This window comes from Xyrauchen texanus, chromosome 7, assembly GCF_025860055.1.
Source record: "Xyrauchen texanus isolate HMW12.3.18 chromosome 7, RBS_HiC_50CHRs, whole genome shotgun sequence".
In the NCBI taxonomy this organism is placed as follows: Eukaryota; Metazoa; Chordata; class Actinopteri; order Cypriniformes; family Catostomidae; genus Xyrauchen; species Xyrauchen texanus.
The window spans coordinates 8,917,131-8,941,376 of record NC_068282.1 but is presented as its reverse complement, the minus strand read 5'-3'; the positions used below and the strand labels follow the sequence as shown (position 1 = coordinate 8,941,376).

The following is a 24,246-nucleotide window of genomic DNA, read 5'->3' as shown; positions in this document are numbered from 1 at the left end:
CACTGTAACAAGGACACTAAAATAAATTGTAACCAAATAAGGGCCTATTTCTAATCTCAAATGTGTGAAACACATTTACCTTTACATTTGATGATATTTACATTTACCTTTACATTTATTCATTTGGCAGTAACTTTTTTCCAAAGTAACTTACAAAAGAATAATAATATAATATTTCATCTTAAGGAGACAGTAGTATGAAAACTATTTGATTGCAAAGTTTCAGTTGCATCAGAAAAATACTACCCAAGGCAGATTAGAGTACAATAAGAATAGTATATAGATTTCAGCAGAGTTCATATTTACCCCTTAATAAAAAGGTTTTTGAGCGATGTGGGCAGGTGGTCTTCATTACAGTTATCTATGATTGGGAAGGTTAATGTTATTAAAATGAATTGTATTCCAAAATTTAACTACCTGCTACAATCTCTCCCTGTAGATTTCCCCCCTCTCTTATTTCAAGCAATTTGATAGCATAGCAAAGTCCTTCATTTGGAATGGTAAACGTCCCAGATTGCATTTCAATAAGTTACATAGGAACGATTGACAAAGGTGGGCTAGGCCTAACCAAGATTTTGTTTTATTATTATGCATTCGGTCTCAGACATTTGGCTCATTGGTCACTTCCACCTGAGAGAGCCCCTCCCTGGTTTTGTATTGAACAGGAAGTTCTTGCCCCTATTTCGCCATTGCAAAGCCTTTCTATTAAACTAACCAGAGAAGTTAAGTTACACCCTGTTATCTTGCATTTGTACTCGGTATGGACAAAAGTGTCCAGAGTGTTTAATTCAGACATTTATTTAAATGTTGCTTTGAGCATATGGCTGAACCTAAAAATATGTGTTAATAAGTCCCCTTTCTGCTGGTCAGAGTGGATTGTGAGGGAGGTTAATACGCTCTGTGACCTGTATGAGAGTGGAGTTTTGAGATCCTTTGAAAATATGGATCAACATTTTAGGATCCCCAGGTCTCAATTCTTTAGGTATTTACAGCTGCGCTACCTGCTTTGTAATATTTTGGGGAGTAGCAGACACCCGCCTAATGCGGCAGATACTCTGGGAGAGGTGATTACTGTTTTTGGAAAAGGCCATGAGGCATCAGTGTATTACTCCCTGTTAATTCCGAGTCTGGAAATGGAGCTTCAACTTTGTTCAAGAGATTATGGGAGAGATATTTTAACTTGGTATTGGAGGGGGAGCGGGTGCTAGGATTCTAAAAAAACCATCAAGTCTACATCTAGAGATGCAAGGGTGCATGCAATTTAAGATTTTACATCGATTCTATTGGACCCCCTCTAGATTGTATAAGCTGGGTCTTAAAGACATACCCACCTGCTGGAAATGCCAATAAGAAGATGGGGACACAACCCACATTTTTTGGTTGTGTTAAGATACAAGAATTTTGGTTGAGGGTTCAGAGTATTATGTGTGACTTTTTGAGTACTCAAATCAAATTTTGCCCCAGACTCTGTATTTAGGCGATGGGGTAGTCATTAGTGTAGGGGATATGTTCATTAAAATTGGGTCCTGGCCAGTGTTATGATGGCAGACAGGTCATCCTTAGGGGAAAGAAGTCGGTTGGAGCACCCTCGTTTCGTGAGTGGTACGCAGAGATGGGCAGGGTAGCCGCGTTTGACGATTTGTCACATAGAAGGCTAGGCAACATAGATCTGTTCAACAAGAAATGGGGCAGCTATTTAGCATTTTTAGAAGGCTCTCAGGGAGGGGCAGTGGAGAAAGACTTGTTTTAAATGTGTGTGTTATAACCTTTTGTTTTTGATCGTATACTTTGTTTTTATAAATATATATATTTCTAAATATTTTCTACTGTTTTATTGTTTGTTTGTGTGACATTGTGAAAAAAAGTATAGTATATAGAAAAGATGTGCCATTTTTTTAAGACAAAGAGGAAGATAGAGTTCGGAAGGTCATTCCAACAACGAGGTACAGTGAAGCCAAAAGTCTCTTTCTGTTGGTACATCAAGGTGCCACTGATAAGCTGACCGCAAGGCTTTTGGTGTGAACATAGTGTAGCTCTGCACGAATGATTTTAGGTAAGCTGGAGCAGATCCAGTGACTGTTCTGTATGCCAGCTTCAGAACCTTGAACTTGATACGTGCAGCAACCGGCAGCTAGATCTAGCTCTGACCTTTCTCAGTCTCGGTGGATTTTCTATATATTTTTTTGCTTGTTCTAGACTTTTTTACTTCCCCCTCAGTTAAAATGAAAGAAATTGTACTTTGCACGTTTTCGTATATATTTCTTATATTCTAAGATCATTAATATCTGGCAGCTTGTTCTGTGAGAGATGGGCAGAGATCTGATTGAAAGCTAACTTGCGAGTGTTTTCACCTGCTTAAATGAGGTGGGAAAAGTGCCTGTAAGTAGAGATCTGTTAATTATGTGTTTGAGTGCAGGTAGGATGGATGGAGAGATAGCTTGGAGAAGACTTATTTCAGTGGTAACTTTCAGGGAGTAGGAAAACTTACAGCACCTTTTACCTTGAATTATAACCAGGGCCGTATTAAGGTATTCTGGGCCCCCTGACTCTATATTGCCTTGGTCCCCTTTCCTACTGTATTAAAAATGTACAGTTTAGAATCGTTACCACCTTTCACCCCACTATCTACAGCCATGATATATATATATATATATATATATATATATATATATATATATATATATATATATATATATATATATATATATATATATATATATATATACATACAGGTCCTTCTCAAAAATTAGCATATTGTGATAAAGTTCATTATTTTCAACTTTCATATATTTGATTGCACATCAACTGAAATATTTCAGGTCTTTTATTGTTTTAATACTGATGATTTTGGCATACAGCTCATGAAAACCCAAAATTCCTATCTCAAAAAATTAGCATATTTCATCCGACCAATAAAAGAAGTGTTTTTAATACAAAAAAAGTCAACCTTCAAATAATTATGTTCAGTTATGCACTCAATACTTGGTTATTATTTGAAGGTTGACTTTTTTTGTATTAAAAACACTTCTTTTATTGGTCGGATGAAATATGCTAATTTTTTGAGATAGGAATTTTGGGTTTTCATGAGCTGTATGCCAAAATCATCAGTATTAAAACAATAAAAGACCTGAAATATTTCAGTTGGTGTGCAATGAATCTAAAATATATGAGTTTAATTTTTATCATTACATTATGGAAAATAATGAACTTTATCACAATATGCTAATTTTTTGAGAAGGACCTGTATATATATATATATATACACTCACCTAAAGGATTATTAGGAACACCATACTAATACTGTGTTTGACCTCCTTTCGCCTTCAGAACTGCCTTAATTCTACGTGGCATTGATTCAACAAGGTGCTGAAAGCATTCTTTAGAAATGTTGGCCCATATTGATAGGATAGCATCTTACAGTTGATGGAGATTTGTGGGATGCACATCCAGGGCACGAAGCTCCCGTTCCACCACATCCCAAAGATGCTCTATTGGGTTGAGATCTGGTGACTGTGGGGGCCATTTTAGTACAGTGAACTCATTGTCATGTTCAATAAACCAATTTGAAATGATTCAAGCTTTGTGACATGGTGCATTATCCTGCTGGAAGTAGCCATCAGAGGATGGGTACATGGTGGCCATAAAGGGATGGACATGGTCAGAAACAATGCTCAGGTAGGCCGTGGCATTTAAACGATGCCCAATTGGCACTAAGGGGCCTAAAGTGTGCCAAGAAAACATCCCCCACACCATTACACCACCACCAGCCTGCACAGTGGTAACAAGGCATGATGGATCCATGTTCTCATTCTGTTTACGCCAAATTCTGACTCTACCATCTGAATGTCTCAACAGAAATCGAGACTCATCTGACCAGGCAACATTTTTCCAGTCTTCAACTGTCCACTTTTGGTGAGCTCTTACAAATTGTAGCCTCTTTTTCCTATTTGTAGTGGAGATGAGTGGTACCCGGTGGGGTCTTCTGCTGTTGTAGCCCATCCGCCTCAAGGTTGTGCGTGTTGTGGCTTCACAAATGCTTTGCTGCATACCTTGGTTGTAACGAGTGGTTATTTCTGGCAAAGTTGCTCTTCTATCAGCTTGAATCAGTCGGCCCATTCTCCTCTGACCTCTAGCATCAACAAGGCATTGTCACCCACAGGACTGCCGCATACTGGATGTTTTTCCCTTTTCAAACCATTCTTTGTAAACCCTAGAAATGGTTGTGCGTGAAAATCCCAGTAACTGAGCAGATTGTGAAATACTCAGACCGGCCCATCTGGCACCAACAACCATGCCACGCTCAAAATTGCTTAAATCACCTTTCTTTCCCATTCTGACATTCAGTTTGGAGTTCAGGAGATTGTCTTGACCAGGACCACACCCCTAAATGCATTGAAGCAACTGCCATGTGATTGGTTGATTAGATAATTGCATTAATGAGAAATTGAACAGGTGTTCCTAATAATCCTTTAGGTGTGTATATATATATATAAACATATAATTCAGTGAAAAATAATAAATAAGCATCTTGTGATTCTGAAAGATGATATAAAGTTGTTTGCCATTGATTCTTCAATTTGGGGATTTTTTGGGATCCTGTTCCTAGGATAATTTTCATAAAAAAAAAAAAAAAAAAACAACCATTAGTTCATTAAATGTTAATTATATTTGCATAGCTTTAACCATTTTTATGTGTATTTAATTATCAAGAGTTTTGAAAGGTTACTTTTGCCACAATTACTGAACTAGAAAAAGAAAAATCTTTTGAATCTTTAATGGAAGTTTTCTCTAAATAATTAAATTGTTAAATCAGTTGTGGTGAACATCAGTTAAGATGGCATTCCAGGGACCAGTTTATGGCAGGGCCCCTCTCTAACTGCCGGTGTTGAAGAAGATGTGCCACACTGTGATTGGATCTTTGGTAAATGAGCATAACAAATGTTCAGCAACATCAGATAAGATCCTAAGACAACTGCTAGACACCTCTTACAGGGCAGGAAGGGGGAACTTCTGCACCCACCACCACCAAGGAGAGGACTTCTCATTGGAGTACAGGTTGAATTTAAATCATCACACTCATTCCTAAAGTTTAGGCAAGAACAACCGTAAAAATTCCTTCAGGACCTCCTGGATGCAGCAGCAGTGGAGAGCCATGAGATCTATTCATACCCAAGTTTGGAGGCCTTAAATTAATATAAACTGCAACACATCCACTCCATTTTCATGCAAAGCACAGATGATTATTGACTGTTAACATAACAGTTCACAGGATAGACCAATTAACAGATAAACGAATGCATGGAAAGCAGGAAACCGATGGAGTGCGTACTCCAGGTAGGGAATGAAGTTTTGCCCCAAGTGAAGGAGTTCAAGTACCTCGGGGTCTTGTTCTCGAGTGAGGGGACAATGGAGCGGGAGGTTGGCCGGAGAATCGGGGCAGCGGGGGCGGTATTGCACTCGCTCTATCGCACCGTTGTCACGAAAAGAGAGCTGAGCCGAAAGGCAAAGCTCTCGATCTACCGATCAATTTTTGTTCCTACCCTCACCTATGGTCATGAAGGTTGGGTCATGACCCGAAAGAACTAGGTCGCTGAGTACAAGCGGCCGAAATGGGCTTCCTCAGAAGTGTGGCGGGCTTCTCCCTTAGAGATAGGGTGAGGAGCTCAGTCATCCGTGAGGAGCTCGGAGTAGAGCCACTGCTCCTTTGCGTTGAAAGGAGTCAGTTGAGGTGGTTTGGGCATCTGGTAAGGATGCCCCCTGGCCGCCTCCCTAGGGAGGTGTTTCAGGCACGTCCAGCTGGGAGGAGGCCTCGGGGAAGACCCAGGACTAGGTGGAGAGATTACATCTCCACACTGGCCTGGGAACACCTCGGGGTCCCCCAGTCAGACTTGGTTAATGTGGCTCGGGATAGGGAAGTTTGGGGCCCCCTGCTGGAGCAGCTGCCCCCGCGACCCGACTTAGGATAAGCGGTTGAAGATGGATGGATGGATGGATGGATGGACGAATGCATGGAAGATGACTTAACCATTTATTATCGTGTTTGGTCTCTATCTGTTCCATACGATGATTTTAATAATTTGAAAGAGGTTTGGTAAAGAAATAATGCATGGGTAAAATGTTAACGACACAGTTTTAACACTGTACTTTATGCTATGCAATTGAGTTCCACACTAGTGTGGGCAACACTGAGGCTATTTCAGACACCGGTGGCCAATCGGAAATGTGCCAGATTTCAATCTCTTCCTCATCAGGAAGGGATAAATATGTCCCCCGGGTAGACACACCCTTGTTCTGTGTTTCCAACTCGACAGGAAAGGAGACACCAACAGACACACTACGTCCTGAGTTTCTGAACTAACGAGGAAAGAGACTACATGACTCCCAAGATGTTAGGGTTTTGAGTGCAAAACCTTTTATATTGCTTGCGGCTGCACTCTAGCTGAAAAAGGGCCCCAGCATTTAGGGACCTTATCTGACCCTTACAGCTCCTCCAGCATCACATCCCAGTCCACAGAGGACCTCTGCATCGGTAGACATTGCCTGTCCCACACGGCTCAACAGTGACAAAGCCAGCCTGCAACGGACCCTGTGAAGATTCAACTGACCCAGCTGCCCAGTCCACTCTTTAAGGATCCTCTTGGCACAACCGAAGTTCAGCATCCAGCTGAGCGTTTCAATGACTACTGTATCACAATTCTGCGCCCTTCCCATAGCACACAACCCGCATCACCGGTGGAAGACGGCTCTACTGCCGGACTGATCCCCCGACTGTGTGGAATGCAAATATAAACTTACCAAACCTCTTTCTAGAGAACTTGGCATTAGTTTATACCTGCAGCCAGGGCTGGACTGGTATCTGGCATACAAGACATTTTCCCGGTGAGTCGAGGCACTTTGGGGCCGATCAGGGGTGGACTGGCCATCGGGAGAACCGAGCGGGCTGGTGGGTCGTCCGTGAAATGTGCCGAATGGGCCGCGATAAGCTAAAATGTGCCACCGCATTATGCAGAAGGGACCACAAAACGGCGCAGAGAAATGCAGAAAAGGACAGTGAACACCCCTTTTATTACAACTGTGTCTTCATTGTGTTGAAGATCAAAGACTCTACTAGTTGTCCAGACTCTCACAAATCCTTCAGATAAATCAGCTGACCAACTCCCTCTAGTTTACATTCATTCTAAATGATTGAACAACTCTTTTGGGGGTGTTCTTAAATTGTTAAAATAATATTCTTAACTGGTGCCCCGTACTGAAAAGGGGTAGGGGTCATCTGATACACTCATAACCACACCTTAAGTAAGACCTTAAGATTTGTAAAGTAGTAAATGTGGGTTAAATCGAAATACAACAGGAGCAAACACTCTAAATGTTGGGTGGATGTGACTCAGTTGGTAGAGCTGGTCGGACACTAATTGCAGGGTTGGTGGTTCAAATCCTAGCCCACACGACTCCACATGCCAAAGTGTCCTTGGGCAAGACACTGAACCCCAAGAAGCTCCCAATGGCAGGCTAGCACCTTGCATGGCAGCTCTGCCGCCATTGGTGTGTGAATGTGTGTGTGTGAATGGGTGAATGAGTCACAGTGTAAAGCACTTTGAATACCGTGAAGGTTAAAAATGCACTATATAAGTGCAGACCATTTACCATTTAAGTGACATGAAATCCAAAATCACTACGTCATCGGTGAATTGAGTAGAAACCACTACACAATGAATGCATTTAAATGTAATTTCATTACCGTTTCCCACAGCAATTCATGACAGAGTTTGAAATATGAACTTATGTATATGACTTATGATCTAACTAATATCTATGTGCTAAGGGCCAGTTCTCTGACTACACTTGTAAATGTAACTCGAAGTGTAAATTAGACACTAAAGTGAGATATTTTTAATCAAGCTCAGCATGTTGACATAATTTACTGAGCCCATGATATAAAAACAAAGTTATCTGAGATCTACTTATATTAAATAGAATGTATGTTTTTAATGATTTGCTGGATCTCAATATTAAATTTAAGATATTATAGCAATTGCATTACATTTTATATAGTGTTAAAATATATATGACATAGGCCAATGAGGTTATTTATTTATTTAATATTTTTGGTGTTTCATGAATTGCTTAGCATTTCATATTTGTTTTACTGTTTTTGCTGAAAAGCCTAATAGGCTGTTTAATGACAGATTATCATTGTGACCTTAGACCATATAATGTGACAACATGCCCCACTATTTGTTGGCAGAAGGTCATTTGGTTTTAAATCAGTCACACACTCATTTTAATACATTTATCAGATGCATCTAGGGAAACATAAGTTTGTGTGAATCAGGCATGTCCACATTTTTACTTAACTTTAACTTTACTTAAATGTTTAAACATAATTGTTTAACAGACCTTTACTAGTAAGCAACTGCATTATTCAGTTGGGTACTCTTTCTAGGAAAAGGGTTTAAAACAAGTATGTTGCCTTCGGCACATTTTAGACAGGTAAGAACATGTCTTTTCTCTCCTTATGTTTTTATGCCCTTATCTCACAGGGGAGAAAACAAACACATTACCCGAGACCTGTAGACGTGGAGGATATATGACAATGGATGTTTTGCAGGAACAAACAAAACCAGTCCGTTTTCTTCGAACTACGAAGAGAAGGAAGTTATCAGAAATGATGACAAGCATTTACCAGCGAACCTGTCGACTGGATGTTAATGCACCTTTACAAATTTTGCATGTCGTCAGTATGCAATTGAAGGTGAACCTAGACAGGTAAGTGAAGTAATATCAAAAACCGCTGAGTTTGCACTGTCTATCGGTGTCGGTTGCATGGAGGAGAGAGAACATGCATAGTACTAACATTAGATTGGATACATTAGTAACCATTGCATGTTAACAATTATTTTACACTCAGCCTATTCATTATTTAAACCATGACCAATGGAAACATGCAAATGCTTCATGCTGCAACTCCCCAATGTTCAAGCCAAATCTACACCCTTGAGCCTAAAACAACAGTTAGTTGTTTTTCATAATACAACTTAAAGAATTAAAGGACTGTACTTCAACAATAGACATGAAGATCATGCATCCCCTTCCAGAAATGCTTCTGTGTGCAGCTTATTCTAAAGAAGAAAGCACCTACAGGGTTTTTTTTCTCCACATTCCAAGACTGACTCAACAACCAAGAAGTACACTAAATGAGATAAATAAAAACAAAACAAAGGACCAACAAACAAAAGTGCAAGGAGCAATATTTGACGACCGTAAAAAAGAATACACCTAAATAACAGACATTCTGACATGCACAAATAGTTTAGACTATTTTTAATATTTATGCATTTCAATTTCATAAAACTCCATCAAATTTAATTAAGGAATATCAACCTTAAAAAATAGGCTAAAACGTTTTTGTAGAAGATAAAGATAAATTTTTTTTAAATCATTTTTTTAATTTGTCTTCTATAGAAGTATACTTAATTTCTTTTTTTTTTGGTAACTAATATATATATATATATATATATATATATATATATATATATATATATATATATATATATATATATATATATATATATATAAATTTAATGACATTTTTTGTTTTTACAAAATCACAAAAATACACGAAAGACATTCTGATTTTTTGTGTTCATTTACATGTGTGGATTTGCTATTATAAGTACCAGGTTAGAAAATGGGTTAAGCACCTTTAGACCGAGCGTTTTGAACAATTTAATTTATTTTTAAATTGATAAGGCGTCCAAATAAAAGCGACACGCAGCGCATCGTCAAATACGTACGTCCATGTTTTTACACAGAAAACAATAATAATAAAAAACGTGCAGATTCACGCATTAACACGTTCGTTGTGAACGACCCCTAATTCGCTTGACTACAGATTGTGGGCGTTTACAGTCAGCTGAGGTCTTCTCAGTTCCCTACACACATCCACCTGCTTTTGGTGAACCAATAGGCGCTCACGCGGAGACATTTCAAGTATAAAAGAGTTTCGCGTCATTGTTAGTTATCACTGAAAGGAAGACAAATCGCAAATCATCATGTCCCAGCGAACGCTCAGACTTGACATCGAAAAAGCGGCAAAGACGACGTACGTTGTCGGAACGGAGTTGATGGTGAATTTAAACAGGTGAGCAAGTTTATTTTTCATGAGTTCTGTGCGTAGAATCATACGAATATAAGAATTGTGTTTTATTTGTTTGAGGGCGCGTTCACACAGGATATTCAAGACTGGGTAAATAAGAACGCAGTGCTCTCTCCCCAGGCTCATTTGTAACATGCCAAAAATATATCCGTCTGACGCATGCGTATACACAGACCAACAATTAACAGAGAGAGACTCAAGCATTGATATTGTATCATATTTTGGGGTGGTGTGTTTTAAGATGTTACTGTTTTAATTACTATAAGCAGAGCTTTAGCTAGTAGGGTGAAAGGTGGTAACGATTCTAGAGGCCCACAGGTCCAGGGGGGCCTACAACAAATTTAAATTGTATATTTTTATCAGGAAAGGGGCCCAGAGCAAGGTATATTCAGGGGACCCAGAATACTTTGCTAAAGCCCTGACTATAAGTAGTACTTGATCCTATTTGGAAGCCATACCAGGATGAATATCCCTCTGACACTTTCTAAAGTATCATAAGGCTAAAAACCATATGGAATATATTTATAATACATTGTGTGATGCTTGAATACCATTGAAAATTGTTGAAAACTGGCCATCCCTTGCAATTTTGCAATGTCTGAGTCTCATATTCTCATTAAAAATTTGTCTTTTTTGGAATTAAAATGTTCAATAACCAAACATGTTTGCTATGATACTGTACATTTTAAATGGTAAATGGTCTGCACTTTTATAGCGCCTTTTTAACCTTTGCAGTATTCAAAGCGCTTTACACTGCATCTCATTCACCCATTCATACACACATTCACACACCAATGATGGCAGAGCTGCCATGCAAGGCATTTCAGCATGTGGAGTCATGTGGGCCGGGAATCGAACCGCCAACCCTGCGATTAGTGGCCAACCCACTCTACCACCTGAGCCACAGCTGCTCAACATTTAGAGTGTTTAGCATTTAGGTATCTGTGGAATACAAAAATGTGCAGATGGAACACAACAATATGTGAACGGCCCCAAAAGATGTAATAAAATTGGTAAAATAACTTCTAATTAAAGGGATAGTTCACCCAAAAATTTAAATTCTCTCATCATTTACTCACCCTCATTCCATCCCAGATGTGTATGACTTTCTTTCTTCTGCTGAACACAAACAAAGACTTTTCGAATATCTCAGCTCTGTAGGTCCTCAAAATGCAAGTGAATGGTGGCCAGAACTTTGATGCTCAAAAAAGCACATAGGAACCATAAAAGTAATCCATTAGACTCCAGTGGTTAAAGAATTGACATGATAGGTGTTGATGAGAAACAGATCAATATTTAAGTCCATTTTTTTTTTACTATAAATTCTGCACAAAGAATGCAAATTGCCCCCAAATAAAAGAAAGTGAGAGTGAAAGTGGACATTTATATAGTAAAAAAGAACTTAAATATTTATCTGTTTCTTACCCACCCCTATCATATCACTTCTGAAGACAAAGATTTAACCGCTGGAGTCGATGGATTACATTTATGCTGCCTTTATGTGATTTTGTTTCTTAGCTTAAAATTTCTGGCCACCATTCACTTGTAATGTATGCACCTACAGAGCTGAAATATTCTGCTAAAACTCTTTGTTTGTGTTATGCAGAAGAAAAGAAGTGATACACATCTGTATAATGTGGGATGTGGGATGGCATGGGCGAACTATCCCTTTAAGCTTATTGTTCTATTGATGTAGTCTAACAATTATTTTGCAACATCATTCTGGTATGAACATATTCTTTTGTTGTGCTTTTTCAAAGACTTGCCTTGGGTTGGGTTCTATTCAACACTACCAACGACAATATAACAATATCACACATTTATCATAAGCACCTGCTAAATCAGGTGAACCTGAAGTATAAATGATCTTATTCAACAGTTAAGAAAGGTAAAAGAAAAATGAAGGATTTAGTGGGTGATTCTCATTTAACCTATTAAGAACGTGCAATTTCCTAGAAACAATATCACACTGCAAAAAGTCATAATAATCCTACAAATAGGCTCTTCATTAATAATAAAAGGTGAACTGTGACTTATGTATTAATTGTTTGTTGCCATTATATTTGCTTTATTGTTGATGTAAGAATTTAAGGGGGATTGTTGAAGAATTTCCTCTCCTTTCAGTTCCAAAGTCCGATGAATGAGATTATTGTGTTGTGACATTATTTAAATTCATCATTGGAGTCTGTCTGAATGCTTCCGTTTAACATCCACTGTCAGCTATTGTCTTTTATAGCTTTCCAAACTAACTTATAGCCCTTTTTCTTTTGTTTTTGTTTTTAAAAGTCTTTCTCAATGTCTTATTGGTTCATACTGAAAGAGACAATCTCATAACAACTCAAAAAATGAATCCAAGATGCATTAGTCATAATAACAGTATTATGACATTTGGGTTGTTTGACATGTCTTGTCACAGCCGTGATATCATTGTCCTACAGTGTAACAAACTGCATCTAAAACATTTTAAACAACATTTGTATCATTCTTGCTTAATTGTCATAATTGCATATATATTAATGTTATTAATTTAGCTTGAGATGGCCAATGTCATTTATTAACACTCTAATTTATGTGATAGAATGTTTTGTATCAGGAAATGATCCCTGTAATGATTTTTGGCCCTGTTGGAGTCCTCTTGTTAAAATACAAGATTATTTGAAGAGGTCCCTTGACTAAACCTTTGTGTATTATTGTACGGTGAAGTGGATAAATTCATAATGATTGTCTCTGTATTTATGTGTGCTATCTGCAGGTGTGCCCCACAACAGTCCAAGTTCTTCTCTGTAAAATGCACACCCAATGTGCATTTCAAGGTCACTCCCCTGACCAGGGAGGGGAGTTCCCCCTCAAATGTCCTTGCCCCAAACTCTACCCTTCTCATCAGCATGGACGCAGTCAGCGAAATGGCAAATGACAACAAAGTAACTCCATCCTATCACTAATGTGCTCTTAAGCTATTTATGCATATTACAGACAGGCCCATACAGAATTTGAAAGACTATAAAAAAAAAAAATAATTGTGGTCAATTCTGCTTTAAGGATTTAAATGTACACTATAAAAATGTACGTAATTTTAACAGTAAAAGAATGTAAAAATGCTACAGTACATAAAAATAATAATTGATTAATGGGTAGTTACCTTAACGTATGCAGTCAAAAATGACAATATATATTTAACATGTCAATACATGTCATTTTATGGCAGAATTGTGTAACAAATAGTCATAAAAAGTATGACTATTTGGTAAAAATGTATATCATGTTTAACAAGAGAATAAATGTATTTTTATAGTAAATCATAATTAAAATGAAGGTGAAAAACAATAATTGGTCGTTCCCAGGCATGACCCATCACCTTTCATTATATTTTGTGGGAATAGTTATGTTTCTTCTTTCTGTGGATGTTCTGTGTAATATTTTCTGTAGTTAAGTTGATGTTTTGCTATAGTTTGCTGTAGTGATTAAAAAATACATTTTAAAGTGAAAGCAGAGTTTTATAGTTCTAGACATCCCGTTAAGTCTGGAACATGGTCACCGTATTTTGCATGGTAAATTTGGCAAGCAGAGCTTCTGTAATTTTGCCGTAAATGTAAAATATTTTTTTTTACAGTGTGAAAAAATGTGTTTAATGTGCTAAACTGGTAGAGCAATGTTTTGGGTTTGATTTCCAAGGCATACACATACTGTACAAATACACTGCCTGGCCAAAAAAAGTTGCATACTCTAATATTTCATTGGAGCGCCTTTAGCTTTAATTATGGTGCATATTTGTTGAGGCATTGTTTCAACAACCTTATGCAATGTCACAACATTTATTTCCATCAAGAGTTGCATACATTTTTGGCCGAGATCTTGTATTGGCGACGGGAGAGTCAAATCACTCCGTAAAGTCTTCTCTGGCACACTCTGTTATAACACTTCCTCCAGAGGCTTGTACAGTGAGTACTACACATGACGGGTGCATCACTTCATGCGTTTACTTTCTTTCCCTGATGCGTCCATCGCTTTGGAATAGGGTAAATCTGGACTCATCAGACCACATGACCTTTTTCCATTGCTCCACAGTTCAATCTTTATGCTCCCTAGCAAATTGAAGTCGCTTTTCCAATTAGCCTCACGAACAAGTGGCTTTCTTGTGGCCCCACAGCTGTTTAGTCCAAATCCTGTAAATTCTCATCACATTGTGCATGTGGAAATGCTCTTACTTTAACTATTAATCATAGCCATGAGTTCTACTGTTGATTTTTTTTACGATGTGACTTCAAGTGTTTTAGTGATCTCTGATCACAATTCAACCAAGATTTCTTTCGCAAAGCTGAGAGTTCTTTACAGGTTTTAATAATGTGCTGAACAGTTCTTAACCCAATTCCAATGATTTCAGCAATCTCCTTAGTTGCTTTTTGTTTTTGTTTTGCTTGATGCAGGCCAATTATTTGCCCCTTCTGAAACACTGTAAAATCTTTTCCACGACCACGGGATACATCTTCTGACATGGTTGATTAAGAAATGAGAAGCTACACACTGCATTTGTTAGGGTTAAAAGAATTGTTGCCAGCTGAAACATATTAATCACTGCAATACTGATCCAATCATAGGCTCTTAAGTATCTGCTTATTTAGATCCAAACAGTTACACTTTTGTTTTGGCCAGGCAGTGTAAAAAAATGTGCAACTGCAAAATGCTTAAATGTTAATGGTAAATGGCACTGAGAGGACTACCAATCATTAGGCAATGGCAGATGGGGTGTTTTAAAAAAAAAAATGTTTATATGTAATGGTGAACTGAAAGGAATTGAAAACAAGAAAAAAAGATCTCCAATGAACGTGTCACTAGTCTATCAGGAAGCTGTGGTTTACACATAGACACTTACTCAACTCTGTCTAGCACTGCCATCTCGCATAGGAGGTTTCAAATAAAAACAAGTAAATCTGGAAATGTACTCATTAAGTACCAGTAATGGTTACAAGAAACTGCACAATTTTCACAATAATCGAATTTACAGTACATTTATCATGCAATTATCAGTATGTGTGTAACTTAGGAATTGAACCCATGACCTTGATGTTGCTAGCACCATGCTCTGCCAGATGAGCTAAAGGGACACTTTCATATTTGTTTCTCACAATCTGATCTATTCTAGCTATCCGTGAGGTACTATGGGGAGAAAATGGATATGCTTGGGAATGCCATCTTGCATCTAACAGCTGTTGGTATGTCTCAGTTTTCAATGGCTATTGTCTTGCTGTTCACAAAAGCTGTTTTTGTCCCTTTAGAGAGTATCTAACAAAGTCCTTGTGTCTATGCACAGAATGCATAGTCAACTTTGCTCCGACCACATATCGTGTCTTTGCTGTTTTTTTAATCTGAAGTCTAAGTGTTCGCTGAGACATCATCATTTGGGACATGTCCTTGCAAGTAACATCCAACAATTACCGTTAATTTACTAATAATATATTGGTAACGATGCAAAAAAAAAAAAAAGTTTAAGCAGCGTTGTGAGTGTTTTGTGAGTAAGATGATGGTATTTGCACTGAAATACCACATGCTGAAGTGCTTACTAAACAACTATTATGCGAATTCACCCCACACAGTTCTTCAACATGAAAGGCCTCTGCTTGCTGTCAAAAGTTTGTGCTTCTGCATGCCTGTAGCTGGTCTCATACATGGAGCTTTTAAATAACAATGACTGTTATTTTGATAACTACAATTGGTTTTGTTTGTTGGTTGGACTTTGAAGGACTGAGCAAGCCTCACATTGTCTCTATTCTGTTGCAGAGATATCTCTGGATGTAGATGCCGACCGAGATGGCATTGTTGAGAAAAACAATCCAAACAAGGTGAGATTTGTCTTATTGTAGTCTTTCAGTCTGTTCTGTACCATCATCAAGAAGATTTGTTTCTGGCTCCTTGTTTCAAACTGTGGAAGATTAATAAATAGAGGTACATTATAATGTAGAATATGGCTCACAAACTCAGAGTAAAAAATTAAAACTTATTTAGTTGATTAATAAAATCTGTAAATCTTTTTATTATATGCATATGTGAAACATACATAAAATGGGGAATTATATGATGTGGTTTATGGTGGGCCAGCATACCATAGGTCCTAGGCCATTATCGATCACAGTATATTCCTGTATTGTAGCATGATGGGTTCTGTAAGAACCATTTGAAGTCATTTTAGATTTCGTATGAAGATTAACAGTTGTGGTTTGGGTTTTCGTTCCAGACATCATGGAAGTGGGGTCCTAATGGACATGGTGCCATTCTTCTGGTTAACTGTGACTCCGAGTCTACATTCAGGAAGACACCTGACAGCCAGAAAGAAGAGATAAATAAAGTGTCAGGTGAGTCTGGCTTTATTTCTGAATAGGTGTGCTTCCTTCATATACTTTGCTATGCAATGCTATATTATAAACTATGCAAAAAGCAATACACTTTAAATCAGTATTGTGTGTGTGTGTATAAGTATATTCAGTAAGTGTGTGTATATATCATCAGATTCAAAACACTAAATTAAAAAAAAAATGGTGGAAAACCAAAAGTCAGGCGGCTCTTTTCAAGTTTAAGTCCTATGGGTACCAAGAAAGTCATTCCTTGTGGTTAAATTGTACTTGTTTAACAACACCAGTGTAAATTATTTTCACGGTTGATTGTTTGGCAATGACATACATTCATGTCACAGGACAGCGTTCATGTCCCTGTACAAGGTAAGTTCAGGAATGTATTTATACTTCTCACCTGAATACATAAATATATTACTTTCTGGCTTGGAAGTTCTTCGTCAAATCTAGTACAGGTACATACTCTGAGTTTGTATGCAGTTTAGGTGTGTGAGGAAGCAGCTTATAGGCCAGGTAAGAAATGTGAGGTATCAAAGTCCAACTGCAGGTGATTGCACTGTGTAAACAAAAGACGATGGCTCTGTTCCAAACCCTAGTGAGCTGCGTACTTGGGGGACTTCAGACTTAATGTGTTCTTGGTGTATAAAAGCTAGTTGTGCGCAATGATTGGCAAAAAAAGCAGGTGTCTCGAAACAGGTTTTTAAAACTAAGTTCTTTTAACTTCACATGCTTGAAAAATCAGTGAGACATTGCACAATAATAAAAATTTCTGTGTATTCTGTTTATTAAAGTTTAAAAAGTCCATCTATTTTATTTATTTCTGAAATGTTTTTCCAGAAAATATTTACATTTAATTAAAAGACTTCATAAAAAATGTGTGTCTAGCCATTTGCTTAGCAACATGCTATCATCCTACACCATCTAACTCAAGTGTTCGTATTAGCATCGAGTCCCTTGTGCATTTCATGGACTGAGTGCTATTTTTGTGTCATGCTCAAGTAACTATAAACAGAGCTACTGCTCTTAAAGAGCGCTTCCATTCAGTCACTTCAGAGGTGCCTTTTCAGTCAGGAGGTAGCGTTTGGAACAGAGCGTTTGATTTGATTAAATGCATTATGATATCAGTGGACCTGTTATACCGTGTCCTAAATGGGTGCACTGCAAAAGTTTCCTGTAGTCGCCCACATTTGTGGCTGGTTTGGACAAAAACACATTTACATGGAAGAGATGGCTTTTATTTGCTGTCACTTTATCATGTTGCATCTGGTTAGGACACAGTGGAGTTCAGAAAGGTGTATTACCATACTACTTAGACTATCTCTGCCAAAGACACATATTGCAGTAGTAGTAAGAGTTGTATGGGTAGTATGCCATTTCAAACTTAGCAAGAGTTTCCTAAAAAATGGAGTCTGGACGATCAAGGTGTAGTTAGGAAGTAATATGAAAATGGAAGCAATGAGAGACATAAAAAAGATAGAAAGTACAGATTTTTTTTTTTGTCATGCCTTGTCATACCATGAAAAGGAAAGGTATAACCAACATTCTGCCCTCTTAAATTTAGAGATGCAATTAAATATATATAAATATTTTTTTCTCCCCAATTTGGCATGCTCAATTCCCAACGAACTGTAAGTCCTTATGGTAGCGTAGTGACTCACCTCAATCCTGGTGGCGGAGGAAGAATCTCAATTGCCTCCACATCTGAGACGTCAACTCGCGCATCTTCAGAACGTGGGGCACATGGCTTCTTGAGCGCGTTACCGCAGAAACGTAGCGTGTGTGGAGGCCCATGCTACTCTCCACGGCATCCACGCACAACTCGCCACGTGCCCCACCGAGAGCGAGAACCACATTATAGGGGGACATATATAATTAACTTAACAACTAAAATTAAGGTAACTAGATTCAAGTAGACTTAAAGGATTTGTTCACCCAAAAATTATAATTCGCCTCATGATTGACTGACTTTAAGCCATCCTAGATGTGCATGTCTTTCCTATTTTTCCTATTTTTACAAGCATATTTCAGTTCTGTTTGTCCATACAATGAAAGCAAATGGGTGCCATGACGCTGCTGGCTGTTTGATGGTCCAAAAGGCATATTTAGGCGGTATAAAAGTAATCCACACGATTCCAGTTGATCAATGAATGTCTTCTGAAGCAAATCAATAGGTATGTGTAAGAAATAAATTGATAATTAAAAAAGTCTTTAAATTTAAATCGTTGCTTCTGCCAACCGCTGTTTGAAATGACCTAACTCTTGGTGATCAAATTTGTATTAAGTTACAGAATGTTAATATACAAAGATCAAAAGAAATAAAATAAACATAGTTCGGAACATCCCCCCCCCCTTAAATTACCCTCCCACTTCCCGAAGGCGACCATAACCCCCATCTCCCAGAAGTACATACAAGGCATAAATAAATAGTCTTAGATGAGTGTAAATCCAAATACAATAAATAAAGATATAAAAGTAGAAACCTGAGACATATACACTCACCTAAAGGATTATTAGGAACACCTGTTAAATTTCTCATTAATGCAATTATCTAATCAACCAATCACATGGCAGTTGCTTCAATGCATTTAGGGGTGTGGTCCTGGTCAAGACAATCTCCTGAACTCCAAACTGAATGTCAGAATGGGAAAGAAAGGTGATTTAAGCAATTTTGAGCGTGGCATGGTTGTTGGTGCCAGACGGGCCGGTCTGAGTATTTCACAATCTGCTCAGTTACTGGGATTTTCACGCACAACCATTTCTAGGGTTTACAAAGAATGGTGTGAAAAGGGAAAAACATCCAGTATGCGGCAGTCCTGTGGGCAAAAACGCCTTGTTGATGCTAGAGGTCAGAGGAGAATGGGCCGACTGATTCAAGCTGATAGAAGAGCAGCTTTGCCTGAAATAACCACTCGTTACAACCGAGGTATGCAGCAAAGCATTTGTGAAGCCACAACACGCACAACCTTGAGGCGGATGGGCTACAACAGCAGAAGACCCCACCGGGTACCACTCATCTCCACTACAAATAGGAAAAAGAGGCTACAATTTGCAAGAGCTCACCAAAATTGGACAGTTGAAGACTGGAAAAATGTTTCTTGGTCTGATGAGTCTCGATTTCTGTTGAGCTATTCAGATGGTAGAGTCCGAATTTGGCGTAAACAGAATGAGAACATGGATCCATCATGCCTTGTTACCACTGTGCAGGCTGGTGGTGGTGGTGTAATGGTGTGGGGGATGTTTTCTTGGCACACTTTAGGCCCCTTAGTGCCAATTGGGCATCGTTTAAATGCCACAGCCTACCTGAGCATTGTTTCTGACCATGTCCATCCCTTTATGGCCACCATGTACCCATCCTCTGATGGCTACTTCCAGCAGGATAATGCACCATGTCACAAAGCTCGAATCATTTCAAATTGGTTTCTTGAACATGACAATGAGTTCACTGTACTAAAATGGCCCCCACAGTCACCAGATCTCAACCCAATAGAGCATCTTTGGGATGTGGTGGAACGGGCGCTTCGTGCCCTGGATGTGCATCCCACAAATCTCCATCAACTGTAAGATGCTATCCTATCAATATGGGCCAACATTTCTAAAGAATGCTTTCAGCACCTTGTTGAATCAATGCCACGTAGAATTAAGGCAGTTCTGAAGGCGAAAGGGGGTCAAACACAGTATTAGTATGGTGTTCCTAATAATCCTTTAGGTGAGTGTATCTTACAACCACTACTTAATTTCTGAAATTGCATCTAGCCATGCTGAGATGGTCCTCTGAGAGGCACCATGTAACCTTGCCACTGAGAGCTCCATTGAGTCCACGCTAGAGAGTGTGGAGGTTTCCAACGTAAGGCAAGAAAAACAACTTTTTCTGCATTAAAGAGAGAGTTTAAGAGGAATCATCACTTAGAAGCAAAAGTCTCGGACAGCATGGTACCTCAAACTACAAAATGTCCTTCAACATTGTGGAAACCTGTCTCGTTGACTTCAGGGCAGTCCCAAAACATGTGCATGTATGTGCCTATACACCCACTTGAACAAAAGTTACATGCAGGAGAAGTGGAAAGCTTCCTGGGAGTGAGATAAATCCTATGAATGGGTTTTTAGAGACATGTTTGAGGTTAGCCCGTATTGAGTCCCCAACATGTCATTATTGTCGTCTGAGCCAATCCCATAAATATCTCTGCTCCAAATGTCTACAACTGGTAACTTATTGTAAGAAGCCTCCAGAAACAACAGGTACAGTGATGAAACCATACCCCTTGTATTTCCACATGAAGTAAGCAACGTATGCAAAGTAAGAGCCCAAAGGCACCCCATATGCACGCATGGCAGATCTCAGGCACAGATAAAAGAAAAATGAAGTGCCTGGTAAATTATATTTGGCATGCAGATCATTAAACATTCGTAAACCATTGTCCCCCAAACATCAGTCAAAACATGAATCCCTCCAGTCTGAGAAAACAAAAGGCTTATTATCTGAAAGAAGACCATGATTACGAGATATACTATTATTGGGCCAAAACGCTGTTTACAATCTTCAACGAAGTGTTACAATAAATCAATTCCTGTAATCTATAAAGTAAAACCAGATTAAATTAAATCGGTTAAATCGGCCAAGATACAGCAGAGCCAGGCTTTAACCATACCGTGAGTGGTCGTAATGTAAATGCCAAATGATACAGCCTAAAGTCTGGAAGTGCAAGTCCACCAGCATCCTTGCAACAATGTAATGTTGAATACTTTATACGGGGGGACTTGCCATTCCATATGAACTTGAAAACGAATCTTTGCAATTTAGACCAGAAATCTAAAGATGGTATCACAGAGGTATCATAGCAGAAAAAAAATGTACGCGAGGCAAAATATCCATTTTGATGACAGAAATCTGAGCTTGTAAAGATAAAGGTAGTGTTGACCAACGAGTCAAGTCCATCTCTACACGATTATATATATACCCTAGAAATTATTCAGAGCTATTGTGTGTGGAGACGGAAATGTATCCACACCCAAATATCTAAAGCTGGTTACTATCGGTATAAAAGATGGCAAAACCGACTTAAAGGATGAAGTATTTAAGTGCATTAATGAGGATTTGTTCCAATTAATCTTATACCCAGAGAATTGGCTAAAAGAGTTAAATACTGACAAAATATGATGAATAGACACAGCAGTATCACTAACATAATATATATATATCACTAACATAATATATCTATAATTCCCGATTCCATCCCATCCCGGAGACTTACCCCTCTTCATACGTACAAGAGCATCCCTTAACTCATCTAATGAAATAGGAACATTTAAAGATGTACCCTCTGCTTCCGAGAGACATGTAAGAGTCAAATCTTGAAAACATTTGTTGCATAAAGTTAGGGCTGGGCGATATGGCCTAAAAATAAAATCTCCGATTTTATTTTTTTTAATTAGATTTACGATTTTTTTCCCGATTTTCCCATCTACTTATTAAGGAAATCAATACGACAAACAGCAGACAACTTAAAGCAAATTTTGCTTTTATTTAATCAAAAGCAAGACAAATGTAACCCCCATTTCTGGGATGAATAATAAATAAATGAACACCCTCTTGGAATCAAAGTCCCAGCTGTGTTTTAAGTCACACTTTGTAGTCCAGACTACATCCATCTAAAAATTATTTATTTTCTTCTGTATTTCAAAACTTTGTCATTCCAAAACTCAGACACTACAGAGATACACAAAAATAATTTTTGTTTACTATAGGCATATGTGCAGTTTGTGGAGAAATTTGAATCCATTTTATAAAATAATCCATTCGACTGTCTTTATGAATAAAATACAGATGGACAATGCATATTGAAACATTCTTGCCGAGTTTTTTTTTTTTTTTTTTTGGCTAGGCCTTATAAAAAAAAATGTATTTTAATAAATCACATACAGCTCTTAAACTTTTTAAACGGTGGATGAACCGCAGTCAAGTTGTCAGACAATCGTCTTTTCGTAGTCGAGTCAGCTTGACTAAATGTTGGGTTGGCTGACTGAAAAAAAATAATATATAGATCGCATTAATTATCACGGCCGTATCGCCTGCGATAATTAATGCGATATGGCTTAGCTTGTCAGTGAACTACGGCTCTGTGTAGTAAATGCCGCTCCATCTGAAAGCAGGTGATGGCGATTTACTACTAATCAAGAAAACCAGTTTTACTGACGAGATGCGCATAACAATGTCATCCGATATATCGCCCAGCCCTACTAGCTTGACTGCGTTTTGGATGAGGAAAATATGTGCTCTGTCAAAATTTAGTATTTTATTTTACTTATTGTTAAACGTACCAATAGCGTTGTGTAGTTTGTGTCCAAAGCACTGGAGGTTTGGCCATCCGTTCACTCTCAGGGCTTTAATCATGTTGGTGCCGCTGTCAGTTGTCATGCAGCATAGACGATTCTCAGACAGGTTCCTGCAGTCGAGAGCGTCTCTCAGTCCCTTAGCAACAAGTTCACCGGTGTGGTCCTCGGGAAAGTATGACGTTTGGAGGGAAATACTCCGCAAATCCCACGCATTGTTAATGAAATGCACCGTTAAACTCATGTAAGGTTGCATAGTCCGACTGGACCACATGTCGGATGTTGCCGAATAAAAGGACAGCTCCTCCAGTTCTCTGCTGACTTTCTCTCGTGTGTTGTTGTACAGCTGGGGCAAGGCGACTTCACCGAAGTACTTGCGGCTGGGTAGCTCATATCTGGGGTCTAAGGTTTTAATAAAATTAATAAACCCCGTCTTCTCCACGTTATATATGGGTACCATGTCTTTGGCTATGTGCAAAGCGACCGCTTCGGTGATTGTTCTCCACCGTGCCCCTTTCCTGTCATATGTGGTGCCTTGTGCAAAGGATTCGGCTACAGTTAGCTGTTTTTTAGCTAAGGTTTGATGGTCACTGCGGTTTTGTTCGTCTCGGAGAGACTGGCATGTTTCATATTCGGCTGGATGTCTCTGTTTCAGGTGTTGGAATAGGTTTGTGGGGCTGCTGCCTTTGACTGCGATGGGCTTTAGGCAAATGTTGCAGCGTGGGGTCTCTTGCTTTACGTCTGTCGCAGCAAACCCATACCAGTTCCAAACAACAGATGATTTTATTCCTTTCTTGGGAACAGACTTCCCACTCTCACCGGTAGCCATGTTGTCGCTTGCTGTATGCTGTTGCCGTTTCGTGTGTGCTATGATGTTGTTGTTGTTGTCGCTTGCCATACTGCTATGTGAAACTAACGCTACGGATGCTCCGGGGAGCCAAAAATGCGCCATTACACAACAACTCGATTTACTTATTTTTTAAATCGCCCGCAACAAAAAATTCGAATTAATTCATTGAATCGATTTTTCGCCCAGGCCTACATAAAGTTTTACTGAAAACTAAATCCAGCCTATATAAATTCAGATAAAAATCTCCATTTATAGCTTTATGTTCACTTATCAAGCTATTAGGGGATTGAATTGCCATAATATTTGAATTATTTTCACCATTCCTTAATCTAAGAGCTAAAAGGTGACTTGGTTTAGCACCATTGAAGTTATAAGTTCTTTTAACTTTGTGCATTAAAAACACAGCTCTATGCCGTAATAATGATTTAAGTTCTGTACGCATCACCTTTATTTCTTTCTGAACATCTTCAGAGCGACAAATTTGCTGACAATTCTCCAGCCTGTTTAATTTTGTCTCGAGAGTGCCTATTTCCTTCAATCTAGACTTATTTAATTGGGATGCAAAAGAA

At 38.5% G+C, this 24,246-nt stretch overlaps 1 protein-coding gene across 2 annotated transcripts in view; it reads left to right on the top strand.

Moving 5' to 3' along the window:
- Window positions 1-8,573: 8,573 nt before the first annotated feature.
- The window catches only part of padi2 (peptidyl arginine deiminase, type II), a 39,036-nt gene continuing 23,363 nt past the window's right edge, over window positions 8,574-24,246 (top strand). The window contains exons 1-5 of one of the 2 annotated variants that reach the window (XM_052130090.1): window positions 8,574-8,766; window positions 12,909-13,077; window positions 15,297-15,366; window positions 15,932-15,993; window positions 16,386-16,503. In XM_052130090.1, the coding sequence (XP_051986050.1) occupies window positions 8,588-8,766; window positions 12,909-13,077; window positions 15,297-15,366; window positions 15,932-15,993; window positions 16,386-16,503 (598 nt within the window). In that variant the 5' untranslated portion in view covers window positions 8,574-8,587. Of the gene's footprint in view, window positions 8,767-9,941; window positions 10,142-12,908; window positions 13,078-15,296; window positions 15,367-15,931; window positions 15,994-16,385; window positions 16,504-24,246 lie in introns of those variants that run through there. The other variant, XM_052130091.1, reaches the window with a different exon arrangement.